The following is a 25,705-nucleotide window of genomic DNA, read 5'->3' on the forward strand; positions in this document are numbered from 1 at the left end:
TATTAAATCCACCTGTTTCTGGGTCCCGCCGCTCCGATCTCGGGTCTCACCAGAACCCGAGTTCTGTATCGGAAAGCGAAGAGCCAAGTGCAGACCACCTCCTTTATTATGTGATGGGGAGGAGAAAGAAATGGGTGAGCTTTGAGGAACGCAAAAAGATCCCCCCAATGCTTCACACCATGCCTCCCCAAAGACGGCGGCCACTAGCGCTCCCTTCTCCTGAAAGGATGTGGGAGGTCGCGGGATGCGTGACGAGGGCTTCGGCAGGGAGCTCCCCTGACACTGAAGGGAATGCCGGGGCTGGAGTCTACATGGCGGGGACGGAAAGCCTCAGACGGCGGCGATCCCAGAGCAGCGGAACTGGGGAGGAGGGGGTCTGGCGGACCGCCCCCAGCTCGGAGCGCCCCCCGCGCCCCCCGCGCCCCCGCGCGAGCGCGAGCGCGAGCCGCCGGCGGAAGTGCTGCGTCGCGCACTTCCGGGTGTTGTCTGGTCGCCGCTGCCGTGCGTCTCCGGGCTCCCGGCCGCTGCCGCCTCGGGTCCTGGAGGCTGGAGCGACGTCACCGCCATGGCCGGCATCAAAGGTGGGCCGGGGGCGCTGGGCGCCAGAGGGCTGGGCGGCCGCCCGGACAGAGTGGGAGGGAGGCCCACGCGGGCCCCGGACGCCGTCTCCCGTGGCCCGGCGCGCGCCGCGGGGTCCCTGCGCTGGCAGCAGATCCCCGACCCCGACCCCAGCCTGCGCCCTCGCCGCCCCGGAGCCGAGGTGGGCGCGGCGGCAGCCAGGCAAGGACGGCGGGGTCGGCGGCTTCTCCGCCAGGCTCTACTTTGTGCCGACCTCGGCAGTCTCGCTCCCACCCCCTCACCCCCCGTAGGAAGAATGAAGTGACCCGCGGAGTGTTCGGAGTCCCGCAGCCGCTGGGCCGTCACACGCGTTTTGCAGGAGTTTGCATTGGAGAGCGAGGCGGGCAGAGCGTGGTGTTAAGGGGGTTGAGGTGGCTGGAGATGCCAGTTATGGAAAATCAGTGTCATTTCCCACATAAAGGCACAAGTGCCGACTTCGGGTGCTGAGCCGAACCGAGTCCCCCAGGAACATCCTGCAAGGGCTTAGGAACCGTTCTTTCCAAAACCTTGGAGAGCACGTCCACTGTCAGAACCCGTACTCGGAGCTTTACGCACCTATTCCGGATGCATTTTGATTTGTGGTATTGGTCTGATAGGGTAGACCCTGTAAGCCCCCCACAAAGGGCTCCTGTTCCGTGTCGTATCCACAGTTGCACGTTGAGGCTTTTCTAATTTCAAAGTTTTTACTTAGTTGAGTTGGTTTTTAAGATAAAAGAGTTTTTCATTTAAACTTAATGAAAAAATACTCGTTTATTTGTGTATTTCCTTTAGAAATAAGGAATGTTGTTGCATTCTTTCCAACTGATAGCGTTGTTAGCGTGGTTAGAAGCAAATACCACTAACAGAGTTTTCAACTTAACTCTTAACAACATTGAGTTCCTGACCTGCGGCTTTTAGAAGGTCAGGCAAGCAGGAAGTGAAGAACTTTAATATTGTTTTTAATTTCTTTTAAGGACAACTTGTGTTAAGCTGCTTCCCCAGAGTCACATTTTACTGTTTCTTGTGTATTTGTAATGTCTGAAAACATTTCATTTCCCATGTAAATCGTTGTCAGTTGAGCAACTGAAATACCTTCCAGTCTCCTTTGGGACTATAAAATAACTTTGTAATTGTGGACCTACGTAAATATTAATCAGCTGAAAGTGTTTCAAATGGAATTGTACTTAAACTTTTGGTTTCAGTAAGACTTTCTGATTGTTGTGATTGTTTATCAGGATGTTTTCTTCCTGTTGGCCTATCTTAATATTAGGCGAGATGGTTTCTGTAATTGAATCCCTTAGTTATTTCTCAAGTCACTTGCTTGTTACTTTGTTATATACTGAGTTTTTATGTTAACTCCCAGGTCAGGGTACTGGTCCCTTCTCCTACTCTAATCTCTTTGTAATCACAGAACCAGCACCCAGTCTCTTCAGAAGATAGATAATTGGGCTGTTCCATCCCTAGCCTGGGGGTTTGGGGAGTGAAAGTCAGACTCATCTAAGTTTTGCCTTCCCAATGTTGCATCACTCAATTACAATATAAAATGTTGCCTGGTTGATGTGTCATCTAGGACAACCATTTATACACAAATGATGAAGTTTGTCTGTATATCAGCCTAGTTACTGATTTCGTAAGACTGGAGAAACTTTACAACTTTTGAGAACACCTTTCAGCAGTTTATTTAACCTCATTGGCTATTTATCTTATCCAGTATGCCTGGGAGGTCAGATGTCACATAAAATTACTTTTTGATACCTGAATCTTATCTCATTTTAGTTCTTTTAAAAAAAGAAATCATCTTCATTAACTTTTTAAGAGTATACTTAAAGAATTTAGACTCTTTTTGGTGATAAGACATAAGTAATTGTTCTCTATCATAGAACAAAAACCTCAGCAACTGAGTCCTAAGGCTACTTATCTCTTGGCCAAGATGATCACAAATTTGAAATACTTTTTCATGTTTTTATGCCTGATTTAACCTTTTTTTCCCCCTCAGTCTCCTCCCTCCAGAGGATAGTTCTTGCTTGTATGCAGCCCTCCTTCCTATTTCTCATTTGTTTCAATATGGGAAACAAAATAAGCTTAGAAAATTTTGTCATGACAAGATACAGGTAACAGTAACTAATATCTGTATCTTGTGTTGACCAGTTACTTTTCACTTCACTTTGTTCTGGGTACACTAATTGCCTATTGAAATATATATATATAAATGAGCATAGATGTTTTTTAAAATAAAAAGATTTTATTCTGTTGGAATCCGCACACAACAATTGTCACAAAAAAAAAATAATTTCTGAATAAGAGCCTAAGTGTTTGTTTATAAAGAGTATTAGCATCAGTGTATGGGCTTTGTGACATTTATTTTGTCTCTTTTTTTCCTTCAGGGGTCTAAGCTATATTCTGGATAAATGACTTTTGAATAAATAAGGTGTTGTTATAATAATGAACTTAGCTCTTTGGCAATTATATCTGAAAAAGTAGAGGTAGTTTTTTACTTCTTCAGCATGTCTTGTAACAGGTATCTTTAGTGTTCTGACAGTTATTTGCTTTTTAGATCTAGTCCAACTTGTATTTTATAGAAGAAAGAACCAGCTCTGAGATAACTTACTTAGCCAGTGAGGGGCCAGTTGGAGTGAGGACCTACTGCCTCCTGACTCTGTTATGTGTTTTTTCTGCCCTTTGACATTGGGCTCTCTTCTCTTCTGTTCTCTTTTTCCATCTCCCTCTCTCTCTCTTTTCCCTTTGGTTCCTTTCATTCATTCTACAAATATTTATTATTGTGCGTCAAGAGCTGGGCCCTGAGCATCATCAACAGAACAACTTTTTTCCTGCTCTTGTGGCATGAACAGCTTAGACGGAAAGACCAATATAAATCAGTGTAACACTGCAGCTGTGGTAAACGAGCACAGGGAGTGCACACAGCAGAGAGGGCCTACGCCTGCACACCTCCCTCTGCCTGGCGTGCTTCCCACAGGTGGCCACGTGATTGGTTCATGTCTTCATTTCATACAGATCTCTGCTCAGATGTCACCTCTGCTCAGAGACACCTTCCAGGCCAATGTGTCTGGAATAGCCCTCCCACCCTCTTACTGTACTTGAGTTTTTTCATAGCATTTGACATTTATTTGTTTACTTTTTAAAAAATCATTTTGAGCTTCATGAAAACAAGAGCTTTGATTTATTTTCATTGCTCTGTCTCCAGTGCCAAGAACGGTGTGCAACACACTTTAGGCACTCAGTAGTTAATTTGCTGAATGAGTGAATAAATAAACACGATAGGGAGAATTGGTCTATTCAGGAGGTTTGGGGAAAGTTCAGGAGGAAGAGGTGACTGGTCTGAGATCTGAAGGAAGAGTAGTCCACTTGGCGGAAAGAGGCAAGAACTGGGGCCAGAGTACAAGCTCTTGTCAGTGCCACATGGCCTTGCCTCATTTATTAACATGTCCTCAGCACCTGTTACATGTTTGGGTCTCTCTGGACATTTCTTGAGTGAAATGAATGAGTGAAAAAGTGCTTGAGGTAGAAGGGACAGCATGTGCAAAGGCCAGATGGATGCGGGAGCCAGCTGGTTTCCAGGAAATGAGAGGAAGAGGCCCATGCAGCTGGATTGCAGAGACCAGGATGCTGGCCCGGGGTGATATGTGTCCACTCAAGTCATCAGAGCCAGGGTATGAGGGCTTGTTTTGAACAGAACAAAACACATGGTAAACTTGGTATTTTCTTCACTGTTTACAACTCATTCCCTGGTAAAGTTCCTCATTTGCCATAAATTAAAGTGCAGATGTTTCTTTTTCTTTTCTTTGTGAACTGAAAGTCTAGGGGCATGAAGGACTGAGTAAATGTGTTCAGGGTTGATGTGACCTGCATCAGTGAGCTGAATGATAACTGCGCAGTTCCCACGTCCGTGGGTGTCCTTGATTGTGACCATTTTAATTCAGAGAAGTGTGTCAGTAGGACTGAGCAGCATTTAACCCCTTTACTGTTGATTTTGGTTTGTATATGTTCGATTTTTGTCTTGGTAACTTGCAGACCTTCAGCAACTCTTTTGAATTTTAACATTTCTGTTAAGGTTAATAGATTGCATCATTTTTAAAAAAAAAGACGTAAGTTATTCTGTATTTACCTGTACAATGCATGTATTGTTGGTGATAATATCCTAAAATAGTGATACCACAGAAGGACTGTATCCATTATCCTGCGTGTTTTCTAACATGTAGGAGATTAGGGAAAGAAACCCAGCTATCGTTACACACTGTTTAAGGATCTGTAACAAAATTAATTGATTGAGATTATTGACTGCGGATATCCTTGGGCACTTTTTATCTGTGCACATTAGGAGCATATGTGCAAGAAGCAGGAGCTGATCAGGAGAGGTTTTCTGTAGAGGAGGCTTCTCAAGTCCAGTAAAGCTGACTGTGGAGTTTCTCCACACACTGCTTTTCAAAACTGTGATGATCTGTGGAGAAAATGTCATACTAATGTCTGGAGGAGCATTGATCTCACAGACTCAGATGCTCATTAGAAATGGAACCAGTAATTTGGGAAAGTGGTGATGTGCCAGCAATAGGTCAGGACTTTAAAAATCAACATCAGTTTGTTTTGCTTTGAAGATGCCACCAAAGACTTACTCTGAGACCATATGACTTCAGCTTTTAAAGATAACTCGCTCTTAATATGTTTACTTTTTTGGTGTGTTTCATTTTGCTTTTTGCTTCTGGTATCACAGGTAATGTTCAGATTGCTAATAGTAACATTAATAAAAATAATATTAATTTAATTTAATTGCTATTTCTATTCGACAGCTTTGATTAGTTTGTCCTTTGGAGGAGCAATTGGGCTGATGTTTTTGATGCTTGGATGTGCCCTTCCAATATACAAGTAAGTACAATTTTTGTCTCTTTGAGTATTTAAATGTAAAATCTTTCTACTTTTAAGCTTTAGTTCTTTGTTTTTTTTTTTTACTACAATAGAAGTAGCCCCGAGAAGTGGTCATTTACCAAGGAAAAACTTTAAGTCTTCACTTAAAATTTGTTTTAAAAGATTTTAGGACACCAGGGTGCAAAACAGACTTTGGCTGTTGTTCTTTGTCTACTGCTAAGTCTGTAATGGCAGGCTAGCAACACAGAAGCCCAGCACTACTACTCCATATTGAGAACCTATTGATTAAATTAAATACAAGAAATTTATAATATCTTTTCAGCAAAATAATAATAATAATAGTAAGTGAAGTTAAGAGCAACTAATTAAGAAAAAAAAGTCATGTAAACAATTACTTTCCTTAGAATAAAAAGAACTTTTAAAAATTAATAGGATAAATTAGTAAGAAAAATATAGACAACTCAATAGAAAACTGAACAACAAATAAGAAAAAACTGCAAATTGCTAATAAGCACGTGAAAATATACTCAGCCTCACTCAACATTAAATGAAATCCATTGGCAAACATAAAAGATTTGAGCAGACAAGCATTGTCATGTACTGTGGGTGGAAGTTTAAATAGGTGCAAGTCTTCTTGGAGACGAGTTTGCTTATAGCTCTCAAAATGTATATATTCTTTGAACTAGCCCTTCCACTTGTTAGAATTACTCATACAAATCTACTTGCAGATGTTTGCCAAGATATGTGTAGTCAGGGGAGAGTATGGATGTTCATGGCAGCCTTGTTTTTAATAGCAAAAAACACTGAAAGTATCCTAAAGTTCTGTCAAAAGGAAAGTGGTAAATTATGGTACATCCATCAATGGAAATATCTGGCAGTCTTAAAAAGAATGAGGAAGAGCTGTGATTGCTAATATGTAAAATGTTCAAGATAATGTTGTTAAATGAAAAAGTGCAGCGATTCATTCATCTTTTTAAAGTTAAAAGGGAGAATCCACATCAGTTGGAGCGTGGATAAGAGAAAGTAGGGAAAACATGAAGACATGGGCAATGTTGATTTTTCACTTCCTGTGCTTTGTATTTTTTGCATGTTTTTTTCGTTAAGGTTATGTCTACTTGTAATTTTTTTAATTCTCAAAACATTTAGGGCTAGATTTTTAGGGAAAACATATAGATAAATCTTTGCTTATCACAAAAGCTTCTGAATGCAGGCAAATCTCCATCTGCTATGCATTTTATTTTATGGTACCTTTAAAAGCCATCTATTTCTTTTTCACCTTTTATTTTGAAATGATGATGGACTCTCAAGAAGTTGCAAAAACAGTACGGAGAAGTTCCCTGTACACACATCTTCTCCCAGGGGTAATATCTTACATAACTGTTTTATATTATCAAAAACAGGAAATGACATTGACAAAACACAATAGCTAGAGTGCAGACTAAAAGCCATCTATTTTTATTGTGATAAATTTGATATTCTGAGTGATAATCTTCAATATTTCAGTTCATTTTCTGTATTTTGATTTCAGTATTTTGGGAGTTCCTTGGGACCTGAGCTAAGTTTGGGGGTGTTCCAGCTTCATGCTGAGTCAGGATAGTAGAAGTCAAGGGCATGAATCTTGAATTTTAAAAAGTATTGTGTTAGTGGGGGGCGTGGGGGGAGGCTATAGCTTAAGTGACAGAGCACATGCTTAGCATGCAGGAAGTCCTGGGTTCGATCCCCAGTACCTCCTCTAATTATAAATAAATAAACCTAGTTACCTCCCTTCCCCCCAAAAAGTAAAATAAATAAAAATATTTTAAAAGTACTGTGTTAGTGATCCCATTTTTCATATACCTCTTTATTTATAACCTAAAATGAAAAATGTATTTTTAATTTGGGGCTTTGATTTTGTTATAATTTATAAAGCATTTCCTTTTATTTTAAGAAATATTTAATCATCGTATCATAATTGACTTTTAGGAATACTGTGACTCTAAATGTTTCTCATTTCAGTGTTCAGGTTATAGCTTATTTTTAAACTGTATCATATTTTGTACCTTGCAGTATGCTTCAGTCCTTACTTTTAAAAAGCATATTTTGTGTGTAGGAAAATGACAAAGATAGCAAAAACTACATTAACTTATTTTTCTTTTTTCTAGCCAATACTGGCCCCTCTTTGTTCTGTTTTTTTATATCCTTTCACCTATTCCATACTGCATAGCAAGAAGATTAGTGGATGATACAGATGCCATGAGTAACGCCTGTAAGGAACTTGCCATATTTCTTACAACAGGCATTGTGGTCTCAGCTTTTGGACTCCCTATTGTATTTGCCAGAGCACATCTGGTAAGTGAAAGCATTCTTCTACTAACGATTTTACATTAGACTGTGTTAAATTTTTCTCAGAAAAAAAGGTTTTGGTAAATAACATGAAAAAGAGGTAAGAGACATAGGAGCCTTGAGGATAGAGATGAAAATCCTGCTTTTGTATTTGGTAACTGGTGGAAATAATTGGAGAGCATTGGCAGCAACTTCACTCTCAGAATTGGGCACATGGACTCACCCAGTGCTGAAGCCATAGGCTGGTCCCCGTACAGCTGAAAACACAGAAGACCTGAGGAGCTCTTGTGTTCTCTGCAGGTGGGAAAGTACCAGAGAGTAGAAGGGGCCTCACGGACTCACCAGTCACGCTCGCTCCTCCATCCTTGGGGAGGTAGACATGGCAGAGAAGCCAGGGACCTGCCAGCCTTCCACATGGAGAGGGCCATTATGTGCCCCCTGCCTCTTTAAGAAAATGGACACGAGTGTGTTCACATCTCTGATATTTTAATCTGCTCTCTAGATAAAACTTTTAGGTTTAGTAAGGAAGAGTTGGAGCAAATTTCTTTGTAAACAGAAAATTGTAGAATTCTATGCTGCCTCTTCATAGCCCAGAAGTCAAGCTTGCTTTTGAATAATTATCATCTTCCATGACTTTCTGTCTCCTTAAAGGGACCAGAGATAAATAAAAACAGCAATGTAGAAGTACCATTAAGGCTTCAGTCGTGTCACAGTTACGGTGACGAGTTGTATGTGTCTTAGATCATGATTGGCGGATAACTAGAGCCGTAATTCGCTGTTCGTTTCCTTCTGTTTTTTCCTACGTCTGTTAACTGAGCGTTTCTATCTTACGTCCGTAGATCGAGTGGGGAGCTTGTGCACTCGTTCTCACGGGAAACACGGTCATCTTTGCAACTATCCTGGGCTTTTTCTTGGTCTTTGGAAGCAATGACGACTTCAGCTGGCAGCAGTGGTGAAAGGAATTACTGAACTATTGTCAAGTGGACTTGTCATTTCTTGGCCATCTGTGCGCACAGGAGATGGGCAGTAATGCTGAGCGGGGTAGCAAGCCTCTTGGGGGTATTCTAGGTGCTCCCTTGTCACTTTTATTGTAAGCATACTGTTTCACAGAGACTTGCTAAAGGATTAAAAGGATTTTTTCTTTTGGAAAAGCTTGACTGATTTCACACTTATCTCTAGTATGCTTTTTGTGGTGTCCTGCTGAATTTAAATATTTATGTGTCCTCCCTGTTCAGTTTTTTGTTTAATCAATATGCAATGTTAAACATTTTTTAAATGTAATAACCATTGGTTAATAGAATTCTGCTAGCTGTTACTAGTCTAAAGTACATCTTTTTTTCTCGAAATTATTTAACCTCCATTATTACACAAAGTTATAAAAATAAGTTTTCAATCAGTCAGGATGACATCACTCCCAATTTTATGCAAACATGCAGACCATTAGCATACCTTATAGACTATATACTCAGTGCAAATATAGCTGCATTTATACCTCAGAGGGGCCAAGTATTAATGTCGTGCCCTCCATAAGGGCTGCTGGTTTTACCGGTGAACAGGTGTTTTGTGAATGGAAAATTATTTTATGGACTTGCTTATGGAGTGCTTTTCTTCTCAATTTTTAGAAGAATTTAGTGTTGTTAAAGGTAAGGGTGTAAAAACAGATTTTTGAGATACGGTTTTTATTTATGTTCATTATAGTTAAAGTAGAGTGAGTTGCATTGTGGGAAGAAACGACGTTGAAATTCCATTTTTTGAATCCTGTCTCTATTTATAAGTGAACTTTTTGATCTTTTTTCAGCCTTTCATGTTTTACATGGGTAAAGGGACACACACGAAACTACTGCTGACATGGGAAAGTTGTGTGTTTGCATCCTACAAACCGGAAAACCTTTCCCCGCTTCCTCCTTTTAACTTATTTTATACGTTGTATATATTAAGTGAAATAACTTTTCAAATATAGTTGAATAACACATTAAATTAGAGGTGTTTAATGCACCTGGAAAGTGACCGCTACACCACGCAATCGAGTGCCCCCCAGCCCGCAAGGCCTTGATGTGATTGACAAGTCACTTGTTAGTCTTGCCGATGATTCATGTATTAACAACTCAAGATTTAGACCACAGTAATTGTAGTTCTTATTCCCTAAGGTTGTATCATATGTAATTTTAAAATATCTAAGACAAGTTTCCTGTATACCTCTCAACTGTTTTGATTTTTATTTCATCCTCATAGATCTGCTGTTTCCTTTTACAAATGGCCTTTATTGTGTGAATTAATGCAGAGTAGCCAAATCCAGCTGCATTGCAGCTTCAGACACAAACTTGACCAAAAAATTCCCAGTAACCAGGCATGATCAAATCATAGTGGTCATTTGCACCTCACAATTACCAGTACTTCTTTCAGGAGCTCATTATGAAAATGTTCAAGTTGGTCTGGCAGTATTTTGTTAAGGACGTTGTTTGTATGTTTATTCAGTGTACTTAACGTAAAAATTGTTTTGCCTTCAGACAAAACTGAGTAATCAAGATGGCTATCTTTTGTTGTTCTGTAAAGCTGGTTTCTCCAAAAATTGGGAACAAGTTGTGGGTTTGTTCGGCTTCTTACTAAAGATGCCTAAAGGCCACAGGTTTCATTGCCCAAACCGCGCTGTTACTTTTAGCCATGAGACGGGAAGCAGAGTGACATGGCATGCATGTGGCTGTGTGGCCATCACACTTACACGCAGGCTGAGAGTGGCTCACAGTGTTAGTGTGGTTGACTGAAAGAGGAAGGTGCAGAGCAGTGGGTTAGACAGCTGGCGACACAGTTGGGAACTCAGTGCCTGTGATCTCCTCGAGAGAGTGCGTTCTCTGTTCCTCCCCATTTTCTGTTCTGGAGTGTCAGTGCGGTGCACTGCTACTGTTTGATTTCCTTGCCACAGACTCCTTTTCTAGCAGCTCATACTCTTTCTGTCTACTAATCGCACTGGCAGCATTGTGTCTCGGACTTTGCACACGAGCTTGACGTAGTGCTGTCTTTGGTTTCTAGGCTAGTTACTTGGGGTATGACTTTTCCATAGAATATGCACTGATCCTGCATTGCCATTCTTCTATGGAAAGAAAACTTTTGATGATGAAACAATAAAGATTTTAAATATCTATTGTAGTTTGTGGGTGTTTTTGAAATGGAAATACACAACACACTTCAGTTCCTGAAGTGCAGTATCCGTCTTGATAATGCACTGTAAAGCAGGGATGGCGTTGTATGGTTAGACTTGCGAAAGTTTTGCTTCCAGAATAAAATTGAAGCCGCGGTAATAAGTGCTGCAGTGAAGCCCTATGAGTCTGAGCTGTAGTGAAAGGATTGGTAATCTGGGGAAATCCAATGTTTTACCTCACCTTTTACAAAAACAGCCATAGAAGGTTTGGTTGCCATAAAAAGACTCCTGACCATCTTAAGTCAAAGTTGTACTTGTTCCTAAATTTTCAGAACTTTTTTATGATTGCGTGTTTTATTATATATTTTTTATTATTCATTATTAGAGCATTTTGCTTTTTGCAAACATTTCAAACAGTTAAAGGTAAAAAAAAATTCATCTGTGTGGTACAGTGTGAAAAGTACTGTCTCTCATATCAAACATGAATCTTGTCCCAGATTGTCCTAATTATAGTCTCATTATATACTTTAAAAAATTCAGATCATAGGTCCTTTAATATAATTTGGGGGGCATTGTCAAAATAATCCAGATTTCAAAAGTAAACTCTAGAATATTTATATTGAATGTTACTAGATTCATAAATTTTAGGTAACTTTAAATCGGCATATCAGATTCAACAAGGAGCCATGCAACATACCATTAAGTGACATGTACATTTTAGATCTCAAGAGGCTTTATGTAAAATACATAAAATTGGTAGGAATTTCAAATTCATATTTCTTCCCTGTAAGCCTGTATTATCTTTTCTGTCAGTAAAGGGTGGGAAGCTCTTACTCGGTTGCAGGCCTCCTAACTTTCTGGCAGTCCCAGGGAAGAGAACATATTTTGTGAAATAAATATGATAGATAACTAAAGCTTAACTAAAAAAAAACAAACCAAAAAACCTAACGTTGGTTTTATTTCAACTGTTTTGATGAAAGTGTTAAGTGGATCATATACCCTTTTATATTTTATTCTTCTTAGAATATATTACAACATTTGAGTTTTCCTTGGTAATTTATGGTTATTGTAAATTCTTTCCCTCCTATTTTAAGTGACCCCATACCTGCATTTTTCTGGAATTGTGTTTTTGATGGCTTTTCTTGTAACTGAGTGTTTGTTCCTAGCACTCCTTTTGTTTCTAATTTTCTAGTCAATACTATGTTAGTAAGACTAGAAAGTAGTTAGGGGAAAAAATGAGGTCACCAAGCTGACTTGAATCAAGTACCTAACATTTCTGTACACAGTACATCAGTGGGCTTAATTAGGGTGTTCCCCCACTTCTTATACAAATGAAATCCGTTGTGATGGAAAGGACTTTTTAAAAGACTGTCCTTGTTAACTACATCAGATAAAGAGGCGTTGTGAAAGGGAGTACCAGACAGGGAGACGTTACTGTGCTGTGCAGCAGAAGCCTCAGCCTTAAAGTTCAGTTTTCCACGCTTTAATGTAGGAGTTATTCTGAGCTTAAGGTACTCATAGACCTTTTTCTGACTTCTGATATCTTACATCTCTCTTCACTATTTGCTTTCAATTGCAGAAAGTCTCAAGAAGAAGACAATTTTGCCGTTAATTTTTTTTTTTTTTTGGAAACTTTGTACTGTGTATTTTGCTTCCAGTCTCTTGAAGATTATTTGACTTTATCCCTGGGTTTAGGATTAGACACTGAAGTCACAACAATTCAAATATTAACTCTTAAGCTTGTAAATTCCAGGTGGAGAGACTAAAACAGAGAATGTCCAAAAATGTTGCCACAAGTGAGAAATTAAGACCATAAAATACTCCTTTTTCAATTATAATTCTGTTTTCTTGTGTGTACGTAGAGGCAGTATTGGCAGGGAGAAATCAGGAATTTTTTATTTTAGGAGCCAGTAGAATAGCTAATACTATGAAAGAGAAACTTTGTTGCAGTTTACAATCACAAAAACCATAAAAGAGAATAATAAAATGTTATAGAGCAAGTAAGTATTTCCATACATATTTGTAAGAGCATTACTACTTTGCCATTTAGCTATTTTGATTTATAGTTTGGCACTTAATACCAGAAATATCTTTTTCTCTTGGCAGATCAATTTATCGTTCAGTATTACATAAGTATAATGTGACATAAAAGTCAGTGAACTTGTGTAGATTTGTGGACCTCCCCAAAATTGGACAGATGTTTTCCTGAAAGCTAGGTATACTTACATAGAGCATTTAAGATTGTTTCCAAAAGTTCACAATCGAACAGCTTCTTAGGATTAAACTAAGACGGATGGATTTTGATTTATTTTTGTCATGCTCTAAATCATCAACTTCCAAAATCTAGGTAAGAATCAGCTCTAAAACCTAGTTATGAGTCTAGCTGTGAAGAAGAGGGTGCTAATCTCCAAAGGATTAAGAAAACTGATTTTGAGCCATATAGCAGACTAGAGAAGTTCTTTGTTCCCAGTGGCAGTTATGCACTATATGACAGCATTCTAGATGCTGTTGGGGAACAGAAAAAGATGGGGACACATGATCCCTCTCTGAGCTAGCAATCTAGTGAGACAAGACAGTCACAAGAATGTACCAAAGGAAGCTGATGCCTGTATATGGCAGAGGAGAAGTGTATGGGTTCACAGGAGGAAACGATTTGGGAAGCGAAAGTGGGGTGGAGGGTGGTTTTCCATTCTGTGCTGGCTAGTCTTCTGCTGTCAGGCAGCGTCCTAGAGATGAGCATCTCCAGAGTGCATTCTGGTGTGGGTTCCCCAGCTCCCTGAGGTGCAGGAGGCTGTTGGGGCAGCAGCCATGGTAGTAGGGGCTTCTTGATTCCAACACCCTGATCTCTGGGTCCCAGATACAGAGATGTGAGAGGTGGTGAGATTTAGAGTATATTTTAAAGGAATCGATCAAGCAGATTTGCTGATGAATTGTGTGGAACACAGAGAAGAGTCAAAGGTGAACACCAAGTTTCTGATTGTCCATATCGGGGGCGTGGGGGTGAAGATGTAAGAGGAGGGTTTGAAAAAAAAAAATAACGGGTGGACACGATGTCCAAACTACTGGTTTACCATATCCATTTGTTACCTGGGGATGTCATCATTTGTCTTGCTTAAAACCTTTACTAGACAAAACAATATTATTGACACTTTGCTCTTATAACTATAAATTCCTGGAGGGTTGACATTGTAGCACAGAGCCAGGGCTGACAGAGAACACTCTGTCAGAAACACCATCAGGCTTTGGGCAGAAGAGACCCAGCATGGAGACCCACGTCAGGGCTCTTAGAACTTCTGCCTGGGGATGCTCACCACCTCCACTCCCCTCCCACTGACCAGCAAGTCACATGGCCAAGCCTGATCTCAAGAAGAGGGAAGTAAAATCTAGCAAGACAGACCACCGCACTTCTTTTAATTACTCTTATTTCTCTCCTGTCCCTAACCTCTTATTCTGTACTTTAACTTCTTTCTGATTTAAATACTCTGAATCTAGTGTTAGTATAAATAACAGCATTATTTGTAACAGCCAAAAATGAAGTCTCTGTTCTTTTGTGAAGTGTCTGTTCAAATTTTTTGTGTAGTTTTTTTATCTTAGAAATAGGTGCAGTTGAGAAAGTTCATATAAAATACAATCACTACCCCTTCACCTCTCAGAGCTGAACCCCAAGGTGATAGGAAACCAAGTTTTCTGCACCATCTGCTATGTTATAAAAACACGTAAAGAAGAACCTGTTGAAAGTGACCTGAATCTACAGTCTAATAGTTGGCATTTTAACCAGGATAATTACTCATGATTGCCAATTCTTTTATGGCATTTGGTCATTTCCAGGTCCATAATCTCTTGGTCTCCACAGTGCTCCTGCAGAGACAGTGGTCAGATCTGTTCTTTCACAGCCACTGGACCTGCTTCACCATCAGCCTGCTCCTCATTGTTTGATCCCTTCCCCTTCATAAGCAAGCTTGGCAGGCTGGCTGCCAGGGCCTCTCAGGTGACCAGGGAGAGATTGCCTGCAGGATGTTGGTCACATGGGCTGAGTGGCATCCTTTGGGCAGAGGTAGATCTTGGCTCTCAGGATCTTCAAGTTCTCACCAAGACAAACTCCTCAGCAGTCTCCACCTGAGCCTCCATTTCCGTGTTCTTGTGGAACTGATGAATCAAGGATTGATGGGTCAACAGCCTGGATGTGTATCAGTGAAGTCTCCTTACAGTTTGCTTTATAAAACTACATTACAGATGAAACCAAGATGGGATCATCTCCTTTGGAAGCATGTAACAATTGGAGTCGATCACTTAGAGCCACTAGCTGCCTGTTGGTTGGTCATGGCATCTGCTAGCAGATGGAAAAGGAGGCCAGCATCAGTGAGTAGCTGCATGTGCGTTGGGGGCCAGGACTGCCCTGTGAGCCCGGCTTATCCAAAACAAGAGGTCAAGAGGTAACCTGAAGTTTTTGTGGCACATTTACTAGGCAATGCCATTTCAACAGACAAATAATGGCATCTATGGTTCCTTGGTCCTCTTAAGAAGGCAAATTTTGTAGCTTTTTGTTATCTCCTAATTAAACTTTGCCAGTGATGACAAATTGAAATTATAATGGAGTAATCAGGGTTCAGGCGTACAGAAGTGGAGTCGGGTGGCCATTGAGTATCTGGTCTCAGACACATCTCTTCCCCTCTGAGTACTTGAACTTTCTTGGAACTGTACCAGGCCCAAGGTCGTATTCCGAACAACACCTGCCAACTGCAACCTTGTGGTCTCAGGTCTCTCCCTCATGACTAAACAACCATTTAGGACCCCAACCAATCCCTACTTAATGTACCCTTACTTTTTGCCAGTTCCAATTATAATTCTTGATAAACAGCTCATAGAACTAAATGTAACCTTGCCGTTTTTCCCTTAAAAGCCCCCCTTCCTATAATACCAATGCCAGTACTCCTTTGAAGATAAGGTTCCCTTCCCAGATGCCAGAGTCATGCTGACTCACTGTGTACATGCTAATCTGTAACTGCTGAAACTTTGAAGGAATGTACTTCTGTCATGATTGATATATGCTCTTTGTTCTGACAAGATATAAAGAAAGGTTACTTTCTTTCTTGGTGGAAACTGCCCTCCTGGGCTAGTCCTCAGCTTGGCTGGAATAAACCTCTCATCTGTTCCTTATTAATAGATTGTTTGTTGATTATTTGCATCAACATCTGCATTCTGAGCTTTTCAGTTATCACGGCTTCTCCCATTTTTAGGTATTTCTTAATCACTAGAATCTCACATGCTGATACTTTCAAACAAGGGGATGAGGTCCCCTGGGGGCGAACGGGGAGAGGATCTGTAAGGGCTCCTACCAAACCCTTCAGAGTAATTAGGCTGATACCAAGGTGGGAGGCCAGGGCTCAGAAGGTGTATGCCCACCTGGGGCTTAGCTCTAGTACTTGGCCCACCTAATCTAACTCACTTGTCCAGGGCTACTGCTCACAGGACAGAGGCTGCTGGCCTTTTCCTTGCATTTGTAGAGGATAAGCATGATTTGTCAACATAGGAGCCAGAATGAGATAAAAAGCAGGGATGGCCTGGGGCCCTTTCTAGATCAAACAGGAGAAGAAAAACATCAAATCCAGTTTCGGAAGCAAGATCAGAGCCATAGATTAATAAGAAGAGGAGAATAAGCAGATGCTATCAGTCACGTGTCAAAGGGAATTGGGGAGGTAGTGGGCACAGTCTTGCAAGTGACAATCAGTAACTGAAGGAAAGGGAAAATAAAGTTGCCAAGGAGCCAGGACTGAAAGAGTTCAGTCCTAACAAAGGAAATGAGGACTGAAGGGAGTCTCTCTGTTCCCTGCCTTCTTGGACCCCAGGATCTCTGCAGACAGATGGCTCTCGGGTCTCCATCTCTGGCTCTGACTTTTTTCCTTAGATTAACTTCCTCAAACTGCATTGTTCTTTATGTTATCCAGCTAAATGAAACACTTCCTAGAAGATGCCAATAGGAAGAGAAGGAAGTAGATGTCCTGGTTTTAACCAATCAGAGGAGCAGAAATTACCCCTGACCATCAATAGTAGATTTGGAGACCAAGTTGCACTTTGAAAGACTTAAGTAACTATTTTCAAAATTGAACATTCTCTCATAAGCATTTCCCTAATCATTAAAAGCACTCACTCAAAATTATTGAAGTGTAACATTTATCCAGAAACTTGCACGTATCTTAAGTGTACAGTTCAAAGGATTTTCATAAACTGGGGCACATATACATTCATGTAGCCAGCTCCCTAGAAGTGCCTCTGTAAAAAAGCATTCATTTTTAATAGCTCTGTAACAGTTTATCGTAATTTGCTTAACCGTTCTCCTAATGTTAAACATTTTTTTTTCTGTAAAAGATAGTGCTTCCATGATTATTTGACTTTTCTCCCAATTTATGACACTGCCACCATCACCACCACCATCCCACTTGCTTCTCTGGGGGGCTTCTAAGGGTTGTCATTTCAATGCTTGTGATGGTCTAAGAGTCTTAACACCCTCTTGGCTACCTACCATATCCCCCTTGACTGCTCCCAACCCTGGAAAACCCATTTTGTCCACATTGTCTCATCTGGGCTATTGAGCGTAATGAGAAAAAGAACCGTGCTGGGTAAGGTCACAGATTCTTGCCATATGTTCCAGGCCCTTGCTGCTTGTTGTGCTATGTGCTAAGACTGGGGGCTATTTGTTTGCCTAAATGTTGGTGAGTGATACTGACCCAACTTTCTAAGTGATCCATAACCTCTTAGTACTATGTTTGTCAAGTTTTAAAAATTAAAAGATTTCTTGCCATTTTATATTTGGAGGATGAAAATGATTGGTTTTGGAAGCATAGATACTTGTACAATGCTTCCTATAGTGGGACAGATGTAATCCTGGGGGAAGCAAGTGATTTTAAGTGGTATACAAACATTTTTCATCTAAACAAGGATGTGTTTCTTTTAGTGAGCATTACAATGAAATATTGTTAGTACACTAAAGCCAATTTTCACCAATGCTACTGCTCAGAAGGAGGGTAAGTTTTTAAAAGTAAGTTGAGTTAAAGAAAAAAATTAATTATATAACAATCCAGGTGGCCCACAGATGTGGCAGTAATGGGAAAACGCTAGTTAAAATGACATTGCTTCACTGTAACTTGGAGGTCCTGACATCTTTCTCTTGGTATATTTCAAATTCCAACAGAGAAAGAAACAGAAGAAGTTATTTAGGATATGCCAAGAAAAAAGACCAGACCCTTAAAGTTGTACTGAAACAGTGTTTACCTCTTGTTTTGGTCTCTTTGTGTGACATATTTCATGGGTCAGTTTTGTATTTAAGAGTTATGTAAGTGGTTGTCTAGTCTTCGCTGGATTTTCGGTTTATTAACCTTTCTCTGAGGTAATACCAATTTTAGAATTACTCAGATGACTGTTTTCAGATTACTTCTGGATAGGATACATCTCTAGTTCATGTAACACACCGATAATACTATTTAGGTTTGGTCTTGTTGGTTTTGTTTTGCTAAACTTGCTTTCCAGAACCAAGTGTAACAACTGGACCCTCAATTTTTTGATGTCCATGTACAGATCTCCCTCAACTTACAACAGGGTTACGTCCTGATAAATCCATCATCAGCTGAAAATATCATAAATTGAAAATGAATTTAATACACATAACCTACAGAATATCATAGCTTAGCCAAGCTACCTTCAAGGTGCTCAGAACACTTACATGAGCCTACAGTTGGGCAAAATCATCTAACACAAAGACTGTTTATAATACAGTGTTGAATGTCTCATGTAATTGATTGAATACTCTACTGCAAGTGGAAAAGAGGTTGGTTGTCGGGGTGCAGAATAGTAGTTGTAAGTGTATTTATTGGTTGGATATTCTCGTGATTGTGTCACTGACTGGGAGCTGCGGCTGCACTGCCAGCATCATAGGAGAGCATCATACTGTAAATCACTAGCCAGGGAAAGATCAAAATTCAAAATTTGAAGTACGATTTCTACTAAACACATACAAATTTTGCATCATCATAAAGTTGGGGAGTTGTAAGTTGGAGACCATCTGTATGTACCATTAGCCATTGATTCGCAGTACCTTATGTTTTTATGTATCATATTAAACCTAAACTTTGGTTCCACACCCAAACTGTAAACCCTAAAGGAAGAAATCATGTCTTTTTCTTTTTTGGTTCCTCAGTACCAGTATTAATAGCTGGTTAAAGTAGATATACAGATTTCTTTTCCAAGACATGAGGTATATACATCCAATATTTTTTTTAAAAAAAACTTTTATTATGGAAAAGTTCAAACACGTGCATCTTCAAGGCACCATCTGGCACTTTCTAAAGTCTGTTTCATGGATGTATAAGATGAAGGTTGGGGAAAGATGTCAGTTAAATTTATGCTTTCTTTTCACTAATAGAAAAAGCAAAATACAGTACACTGTGGGAAAGACACTGTTGTAAGAATTACACAGCAGCCAGAGAGCAGAGAGGCTCCTGACCTCCACGGCCAGCATGATGTAGGCAATGATGAGCTGGGTGTGGGCCCAGGTGAGGGTTCTGTAGAGCAGCCACATCGGCCAGGACCTGATGAACAGATTGGCACGGGTGTGAATCAGGTAGTCAGCTTCTAACATCACAGCCCAGCAGAGGAAACCAAACACCTGTCCCGGATGGAGCCCGTGCCACCAGGCAGAGAAGACGAATGTTTGCATCAAGGGCCAGGTCCTGCCCTGCTGGAAAATTAGGCGTCGGAGCCACCGAGCTGTGCTTTGGTTCCACTTTCTGGTGAACAGAGATATCTTGTGGGTGGTTTCCAGTGTCCAAATGTCCGCATCAGAGATGTACCCCTCCTCACCAGGGCTCTGATCAGACTCAGGTCCAAAGCCCGCTGCGTGGAGGAGGGAGTCATCCAGGATCCAGTGGGAGTAGTAGGTGAGCTTGAAGAGCCCGGCTGAGGACCACATGACAAAGATGCACTGGAGCTGCCGGCAGTCGGTCAGTCCTGCTCCTGTGCCCACTACCCACCGCATGACCACCTTTAGACACTCTAGTCCCAGGATCTGCAGAACCCTCCAGGTCAGAGCCCAGAAAGAGTGTCTGGGATACAAACTGCTGGGCCCTTGAACACGAGCCTGAAATCTCTGGAAGGAACATAGGGGGCCTCCTAGGAGAGCAGGGAAAAAGAGCAAGTAGCTGAAATAGGGCAGTGCCTTGCACAGATGCTCATACAAAGAGCTCTTGCTCTTGATGCCTCCTGATGCTGCCTCTGCTTTCCCCTCACAAATGTCCAAAGAGAGGGATGTGACCCTCTGGGTCAAGAGCATGAGGGAAGAAAGAGTGATGCAGAACCTGAAAGAGATTTTTTTAAATGTAAAAACACTCCACATTTATTTTAACCCCTTCCAGCCCCTCACACAGGACAAACGGCAAATGGGCAGCTGTAAACAATTAAGACCAACCTCAGGGCCTGCAGTACCCCCACAAAGATGCTTGGATGAATTCAGAACCACAGGCTCCTCTGAGCAGGATGGAAAGGTAAATAAAAGGAGAAATGAATCATTAGTCAGAGAGGCAAATAAAAGAATGACAAGGAAGATTAGAGGGAAATAATTGAGTATAATAACTCTAAGAATGGCTTATAAAGATTAGGATCAGGGATCTGGGAGAAATTTGCTGTAGAAGAAACGAAACCTTAGTCGTGAAGAGACTATAGGAAGATTTTGCATATGAACCCATCGCTGACTGTAAGATTCTGCAGGCTTTGGGGTCTGGGCTGAGGAACAGTGAGTCAAGCTAGAGGTTCAGTGTGTGTGCTGAGTCATTAACCAATCACCTGAACTGCTCCTTCTTCACCATCAGAGCACAGAAGACCCTGTTGGCAGGATTATTGTGGAGAAAATTAATGAAAATTACAGTGACACACGCTACCATCAGGAATGCTGTTCTGTGGGGACAAAATGGCACTGTTTCCCAACCACTGCTGTTTCTTTCTGAGTCTGAGGACTTAAGGACAACTCATCTCCTTACTTGACTTATCCTAACAGTAAGCAGAGTAGCCACCAAATGCCACCAACCCCTGTTCACTCACCTTCTGTTAAAGGGTGAATGTGCCCCACCCCAAATTCATACATTGATGTCCTAACCTCCAGTACCTCAGAATGCAACTATATTTGGAGTTGGGGTCTTTAAAGAGGTAATTAAGGTAAAATGAGGCCAGAAGGGTGGGCCTTAATCCAGTATGACTGGTCTCCTTATAAAAAGAGGCTAGGACACAGACACACACAGAGGGGAGAAGACGGCCACATACAAGCCAAGGAGAGAGGCCTCAGAAGAAGCTGAACCTGCCAGCACCCTGACCTTGGACTTCCAGCCTACAGAGGAAATAAATGTCTGTTATTGAAGCCACCATGTTCCCGGTACTTGGCATGAGATCCAGAACAAACTAACACACCTTCCCACTTCAGCTCTGGCTCAGCCTCCCTCCCGTCCAGCCAGGTCCTGTTCAACTCACTCCTCCAGCCCCATCAGGTGCCGGCTCCTTGCCAAAACTCTAACTCACCACATCACAGTCAGTGCTCCCCACCCCCTACCCACCTGCCATCTTGCCTGCCTTCAGAGAAGCCAGCCCCAATCCTTTGGTGAAAATAGAATCAAGAAAAGGATTCTGGATGTGGGAGGAATGGCATAGTGAGGGAGCTAGAATCAGAGAGCTGACCCTCCTCAACAGGTCCCAGCTCCAGCTCATGGAGCAACTATGGACCCAGGCCAACAGGGATCACAGTGGGAGCCAAGGACAACAGGCCTCGGGATGGCAGAGATACCTGTTTCCCTCCCTCTAATCCTGGTGATCTCACCGACTCAGGAAAACACTTCCCTAGACTGTAATTAGCACCTGATTTTTTTTCCCCTGGATTGGGTGACTTCCCTTTTTCTAGGGGGATGGAACAAACAGTTGAATCTCAATCAAAATAAAACTCTTACACAGCAGGTGCCATGGGAAGGCAGCAAAGGTTTACAGTAGGTTGATACCTTCCCTGTCCTACTAAGAGGGAGGAGAGGCTGCTGACTGTGTGTCTAAACCACCTACGCTGAGGTGTGCGTACTGTGCTTAGTCACCTATAGACTGGCCCTGTAGCCCTGGGACTTCTGGTTCACCCCCTTTCTCGTGGGCACGACAATTACAGCTAATGCCAGACACCATGCTTCGGAGGCAACACATGGTAGTTATTAGGGTGTTAGTCATATAATTACACTTACATTCATAACCTCTAACATAAGAGGCTTGCAGGATAGGTAGTTACCCCTGCAACACACACACACCTTTCATTTCGGAAAGACATTGAGGCTGAGAGAGGTTAACTGACTGGCTCAAGTTCACACTGCTGAGATGTGGAAGAATTCAGATTCAAACTCAACGCCCCGGTCCTCTCCACGACCACCTGGTGCAAGCAGACCCCTGGCGGGCTTGGTGCCAAAGCACAGGAAGGGGCTGCCTTACCTTGTGGAAGGAGCTTCTTGCAGGTAATACTCCGTGTAGTGCAGACCCAGGTGGCACAGCGTCTGCCAGCTCATCTGAAAGAGGAAAGTCCACCTGTGGACGTCCCGGGGGCCGAGCAAACAGATCAGAACCACGGCGCACAGAGCGGGGGTGAAGACCAGCACAGCGAAGGAACCCATGGCAGCCACGGCCAGGGCGCCGCCTCCCACCAGGAGGAAGAGGTACCTGGAAGAGAGCACGGCCCGACCACGAGACTGCCTTACAGAGTGCAACAGGTGAGTCACTCCAGATGGCCACCCATCTGGAGAGCCCAGTGGAGGTGGGCCCCAGCTTACCCCCTAAAGAAGCCACACTGTTGTCCCTGCAAAGTCTTCCTTGTCTTCTTCCAAAGAAAAGAGCCAGAGTCAACTTGTAAACAACTTCCTCAGGAGACAAATCTTGATTCCTGCCTCGGGGATGCTGGGCACCCCTCTTTGATGTCTGCCAAGCCCGTGCGGACACCTGCCCCTAACAATCCTGTGGAGACAGGCCTGGAAAGTTTCCCAGAGGGGCCATCTTAAACACCCGGCCGTGGGCTTGCTGCCCGACCGAAGAGATGTGACTCTCAGGTGGAGGAACTAGGAGGGCTCTCCAGACACCGTCTCATCCACATGAGTCTCCTTTTCCATAGGGTTGCACTGCCCTGGTCCTAAAAAAAGGTGGTGGTGGAAGGAATTCAATGCCTCCCTTTGATAAGCATTTGAAAACTCAATTAGAAAGTTTTTATATCTGCCCATAATCCTCTCTATAGCATTTTAAGATCTCATGACTCAGAGCTTTTTTTAAAACATAAATACCCACATCAGTTAAGTGGTTTGTGGAGGTGCCTCGTGGTGCCTGGCGGATCTGAGGAGGCCCCAGGGACTCCACATTATGAAGACTCAGCTCTCCTTTGCACAGTATACAGAGGTTGGTTTGTTTTTTCCTTTGAATTAATTAATAAATCTGAACAAAGAGGCCAGAACAAATGTGAAACAGGGACTGAGTGATCAGGGACAGGAAAAGTGAACCAAAGAGGATTTTCTCTACGTCACAGGGCGTAGATCACGGCCCCTTGCCCCTGTGACGCACACACCTTTCCAAGAATTTCTTTTTCTTTCCTGAGGGTGATGGTAGGTGCCTCAGTGTGAGGACTCTATTCCACAGGCCCTGGCCATTCCTGAGCTGCTCTTTCAGCCTAGGCCTGGGCTGACTCCTCCCCCACCCACCCCCATGAACACTGTGGTCCAAGTCTTTGTCTCCCTGCCATCGGGAAATAACGGAGAACACTTTTTCCTAACACAGCAGAAGTGAAACCTGAAGCAAAGCTCTTCCTAGAAGCAACTGCCCTGGGGATCTGTAAACATTAAAATGCCTACACATGTGCAATGCAGGATGTGTGGTTTTTTTAAGTACTTATTTTATTCTGGGCATTGTGCTAATAACCCCTTTATAAGAAATATCTTTATTTAATTCTTAAAATAACCCCATGAGGTAGACATTATTCCCCTTTTACAGGTAAACTCAGAGAGAGTTTATTCACACACACAAGGACACTCAAGAGGCAAGGGGCCAGGACTCACCAGGCTGACTCCAGAGCCAGCAACCTTAATCCTACGGGAATTCACTCTTATTTTTGCACTTGTTTTTCTTTATTGTTTGTGATTCTTTCTCAATAGGAAACGTTTCCACAAGGGCCTCCCCTGTCTCCTAAACGAAGGTTAAGTGCTGTCAACTAGTTGTGAACATGTAATAACCTACCACAGTTTAATCAAGCTCAGCCATCCTGATTGTCAGATACAGATAAATTTTACTTAAGATTCTCCAGTATATAAAAATCCTAGTTTTCAAAAAAGTGAATTATTAGGAGGTAGAACTTTGGCAATGGATTTTTGCTTTACAAAAGGATATTCCATAAAACTCTTTTTAAAAATAGAGACTGTCTCTAATGTATTGAATTTATTAGCTATAAAAAACATCATTTCAATCAAGTTATCAAATCCCTAGTGATAATAGTTATTGGATCCCAGATTGAGATATAGCTAATCTAACAAAGTTTGAGAAATCATACAAAGGCATTTTAAAAATCATAGGTGTATATTTAATAAAATTTAACTTTACTGAAAATGATAGAATTCCATGAAATTAGGACTGTTCAAGAATATCGGGGAGGGGTATAGATGTTGGGGTATAGATGCATCCATTTGGGGAATTCCTTTACCACCTCAACATCCATCTCTCCCTGGTTTACTTTCAGCCTTTTCCTACTTACTGTGAACCTATCAAATTTTGGCTGAGTCAGTGCAGACATGATGTCAATTTTCAGTTCCGATTCACTCTATCAGATATATTTATGATCAAGTAGTCAATAATCAGTGGCAGTGATGATAACTTAAACACAACCAGTGTATTTAATATTTAATATTCACATCTGCATTCCAATCTGAGCTTTTTGACCTACTGTAGTATTCATAGACATAAGAGCAAAACTAGCCATCAAACCTACCTGGCATGAGTGGAAAATGAATCCGTAATGCAGAGGTAATTAAACAGAAGTGCAAAAGGAAAAGCAGCCCCTTGATAAAGTGATACAGGCTGGAGGAAGAATAGCTGAAGCCAATCCATCATGACCTGGAACAGAAGATACTGTCCTTTCCAGAGTACTTAACTGGTGCTTTCCTGTAAGAGTAGCCTCAACCAGGCTCTTTTTGATCTTTTATGTGGTTTAGGAAAGCCTGGGTGAGCAAAACGCAAACAAAAGCCCTGGAGATAAGCAGTAGAAAAGTGGACTTTCCGATAAAGGGAACTCACCATAGAAACCAAAATGCATTTGGAGTTACAGTACTTAACAATGACATGTACGAAAAGCATTGCTTTCAGAAGTTCTGGTTTGGTTTGCAGACTGCAGTGTTTGCCTTTCCAGTCATCTGACTGTCATATTTTTTTCACTAAGTAAGTGAAAAATCTCATTTGCCCACGGTGGACAGTCAACTCACCGGATTGGGGAGGGGGAGCGAGAACATGAAGGGAGGTGGGTTCGAAAAGAGTAAGATTCCTCCTCCCAACCATTTCTCCTGATGCTCCCTATAGTATTTCCTTATGCTCTTTCTTTTTTTTAACAGTACCTGTCACCACCCCCTTATATATCTACTTCTCGATTACTTTACTGACCAGCTCCCTGCTACAACATGAGCTGCAAAGGGAGGAACTCTGTTTTGTTTATGGCTATATTCCCCACACACAGAACACTGCTGGGTA

The 25,705-nt window shown here is 41.7% G+C and overlaps 2 protein-coding genes across 2 annotated transcripts; one reads left to right on the forward strand and one right to left on the reverse strand.

Annotated features, from left to right (window-relative positions):
• The first annotated feature begins 423 nt into the window (after positions 1-423).
• LEPROTL1 (leptin receptor overlapping transcript like 1) lies at positions 424-10,934 on the forward strand. Its single transcript, XM_074353685.1, has 4 exons — positions 424-581; positions 5,400-5,475; positions 7,617-7,803; positions 8,637-10,934. Exons 1-4 carry the CDS (start codon positions 566-568, stop codon positions 8,751-8,753), a joined length of 396 nt encoding a protein of 131 aa, XP_074209786.1. The 5' UTR covers positions 424-565; the 3' UTR covers positions 8,754-10,934.
• Positions 10,935-19,247: 8,313 nt separating this feature from the next.
• On the reverse strand, positions 19,248-25,661 carry MBOAT4 (membrane bound ghrelin O-acyltransferase MBOAT4). The gene is made up of 3 exons (XM_010953224.3): positions 24,954-25,661; positions 22,430-22,654; positions 19,248-20,280 (listed from the first exon to the last, which is right to left on the reverse strand). The coding sequence occupies exons 1-3, from the start codon at positions 25,073-25,075 to the stop codon at positions 19,317-19,319; spliced, it is 1,311 nt and encodes a 436-aa protein (XP_010951526.3). The 5' UTR covers positions 25,076-25,661; the 3' UTR covers positions 19,248-19,316.
• Between the last annotated feature and the right edge of the window lie 44 nt (positions 25,662-25,705).

This window comes from Camelus bactrianus, chromosome 26 (genome assembly GCF_048773025.1).
Source record: "Camelus bactrianus isolate YW-2024 breed Bactrian camel chromosome 26, ASM4877302v1, whole genome shotgun sequence".
In the NCBI taxonomy this organism is placed as follows: domain Eukaryota; kingdom Metazoa; phylum Chordata; class Mammalia; order Artiodactyla; family Camelidae; genus Camelus; species Camelus bactrianus.

Bases quoted from the DNA above. Each gene is read 5' to 3' on its own strand.
- LEPROTL1 (XM_074353685.1), top strand. The intron at 5,476-7,616 runs GTAAGTACAATT...TCTTTTTTCTAG, and splicing joins TGTGCCCTTCCAATATACAA to CCAATACTGGCCCCTCTTTG. The intron at 7,804-8,636 runs GTAAGTGAAAGC...TTACGTCCGTAG, and splicing joins TATTTGCCAGAGCACATCTG to ATCGAGTGGGGAGCTTGTGC.
- MBOAT4 (XM_010953224.3), bottom strand. From the start codon at position 25,075: ATGATGGATTGGCTTCAGCTATTCTTCCTCCAGCCTGTATCACTTTAT. The intron at 22,655-24,953 runs GTAGGTTTGATG...GCTCTCTTCCAG, and splicing joins TCATTTTCCACTCATGCCAG to GTACCTCTTCCTCCTGGTGG. The intron at 20,281-22,429 runs GTAAGGCAGCCC...AATCTCTTTCAG, and splicing joins CAAGAAGCTCCTTCCACAAG to GTTCTGCATCACTCTTTCTT.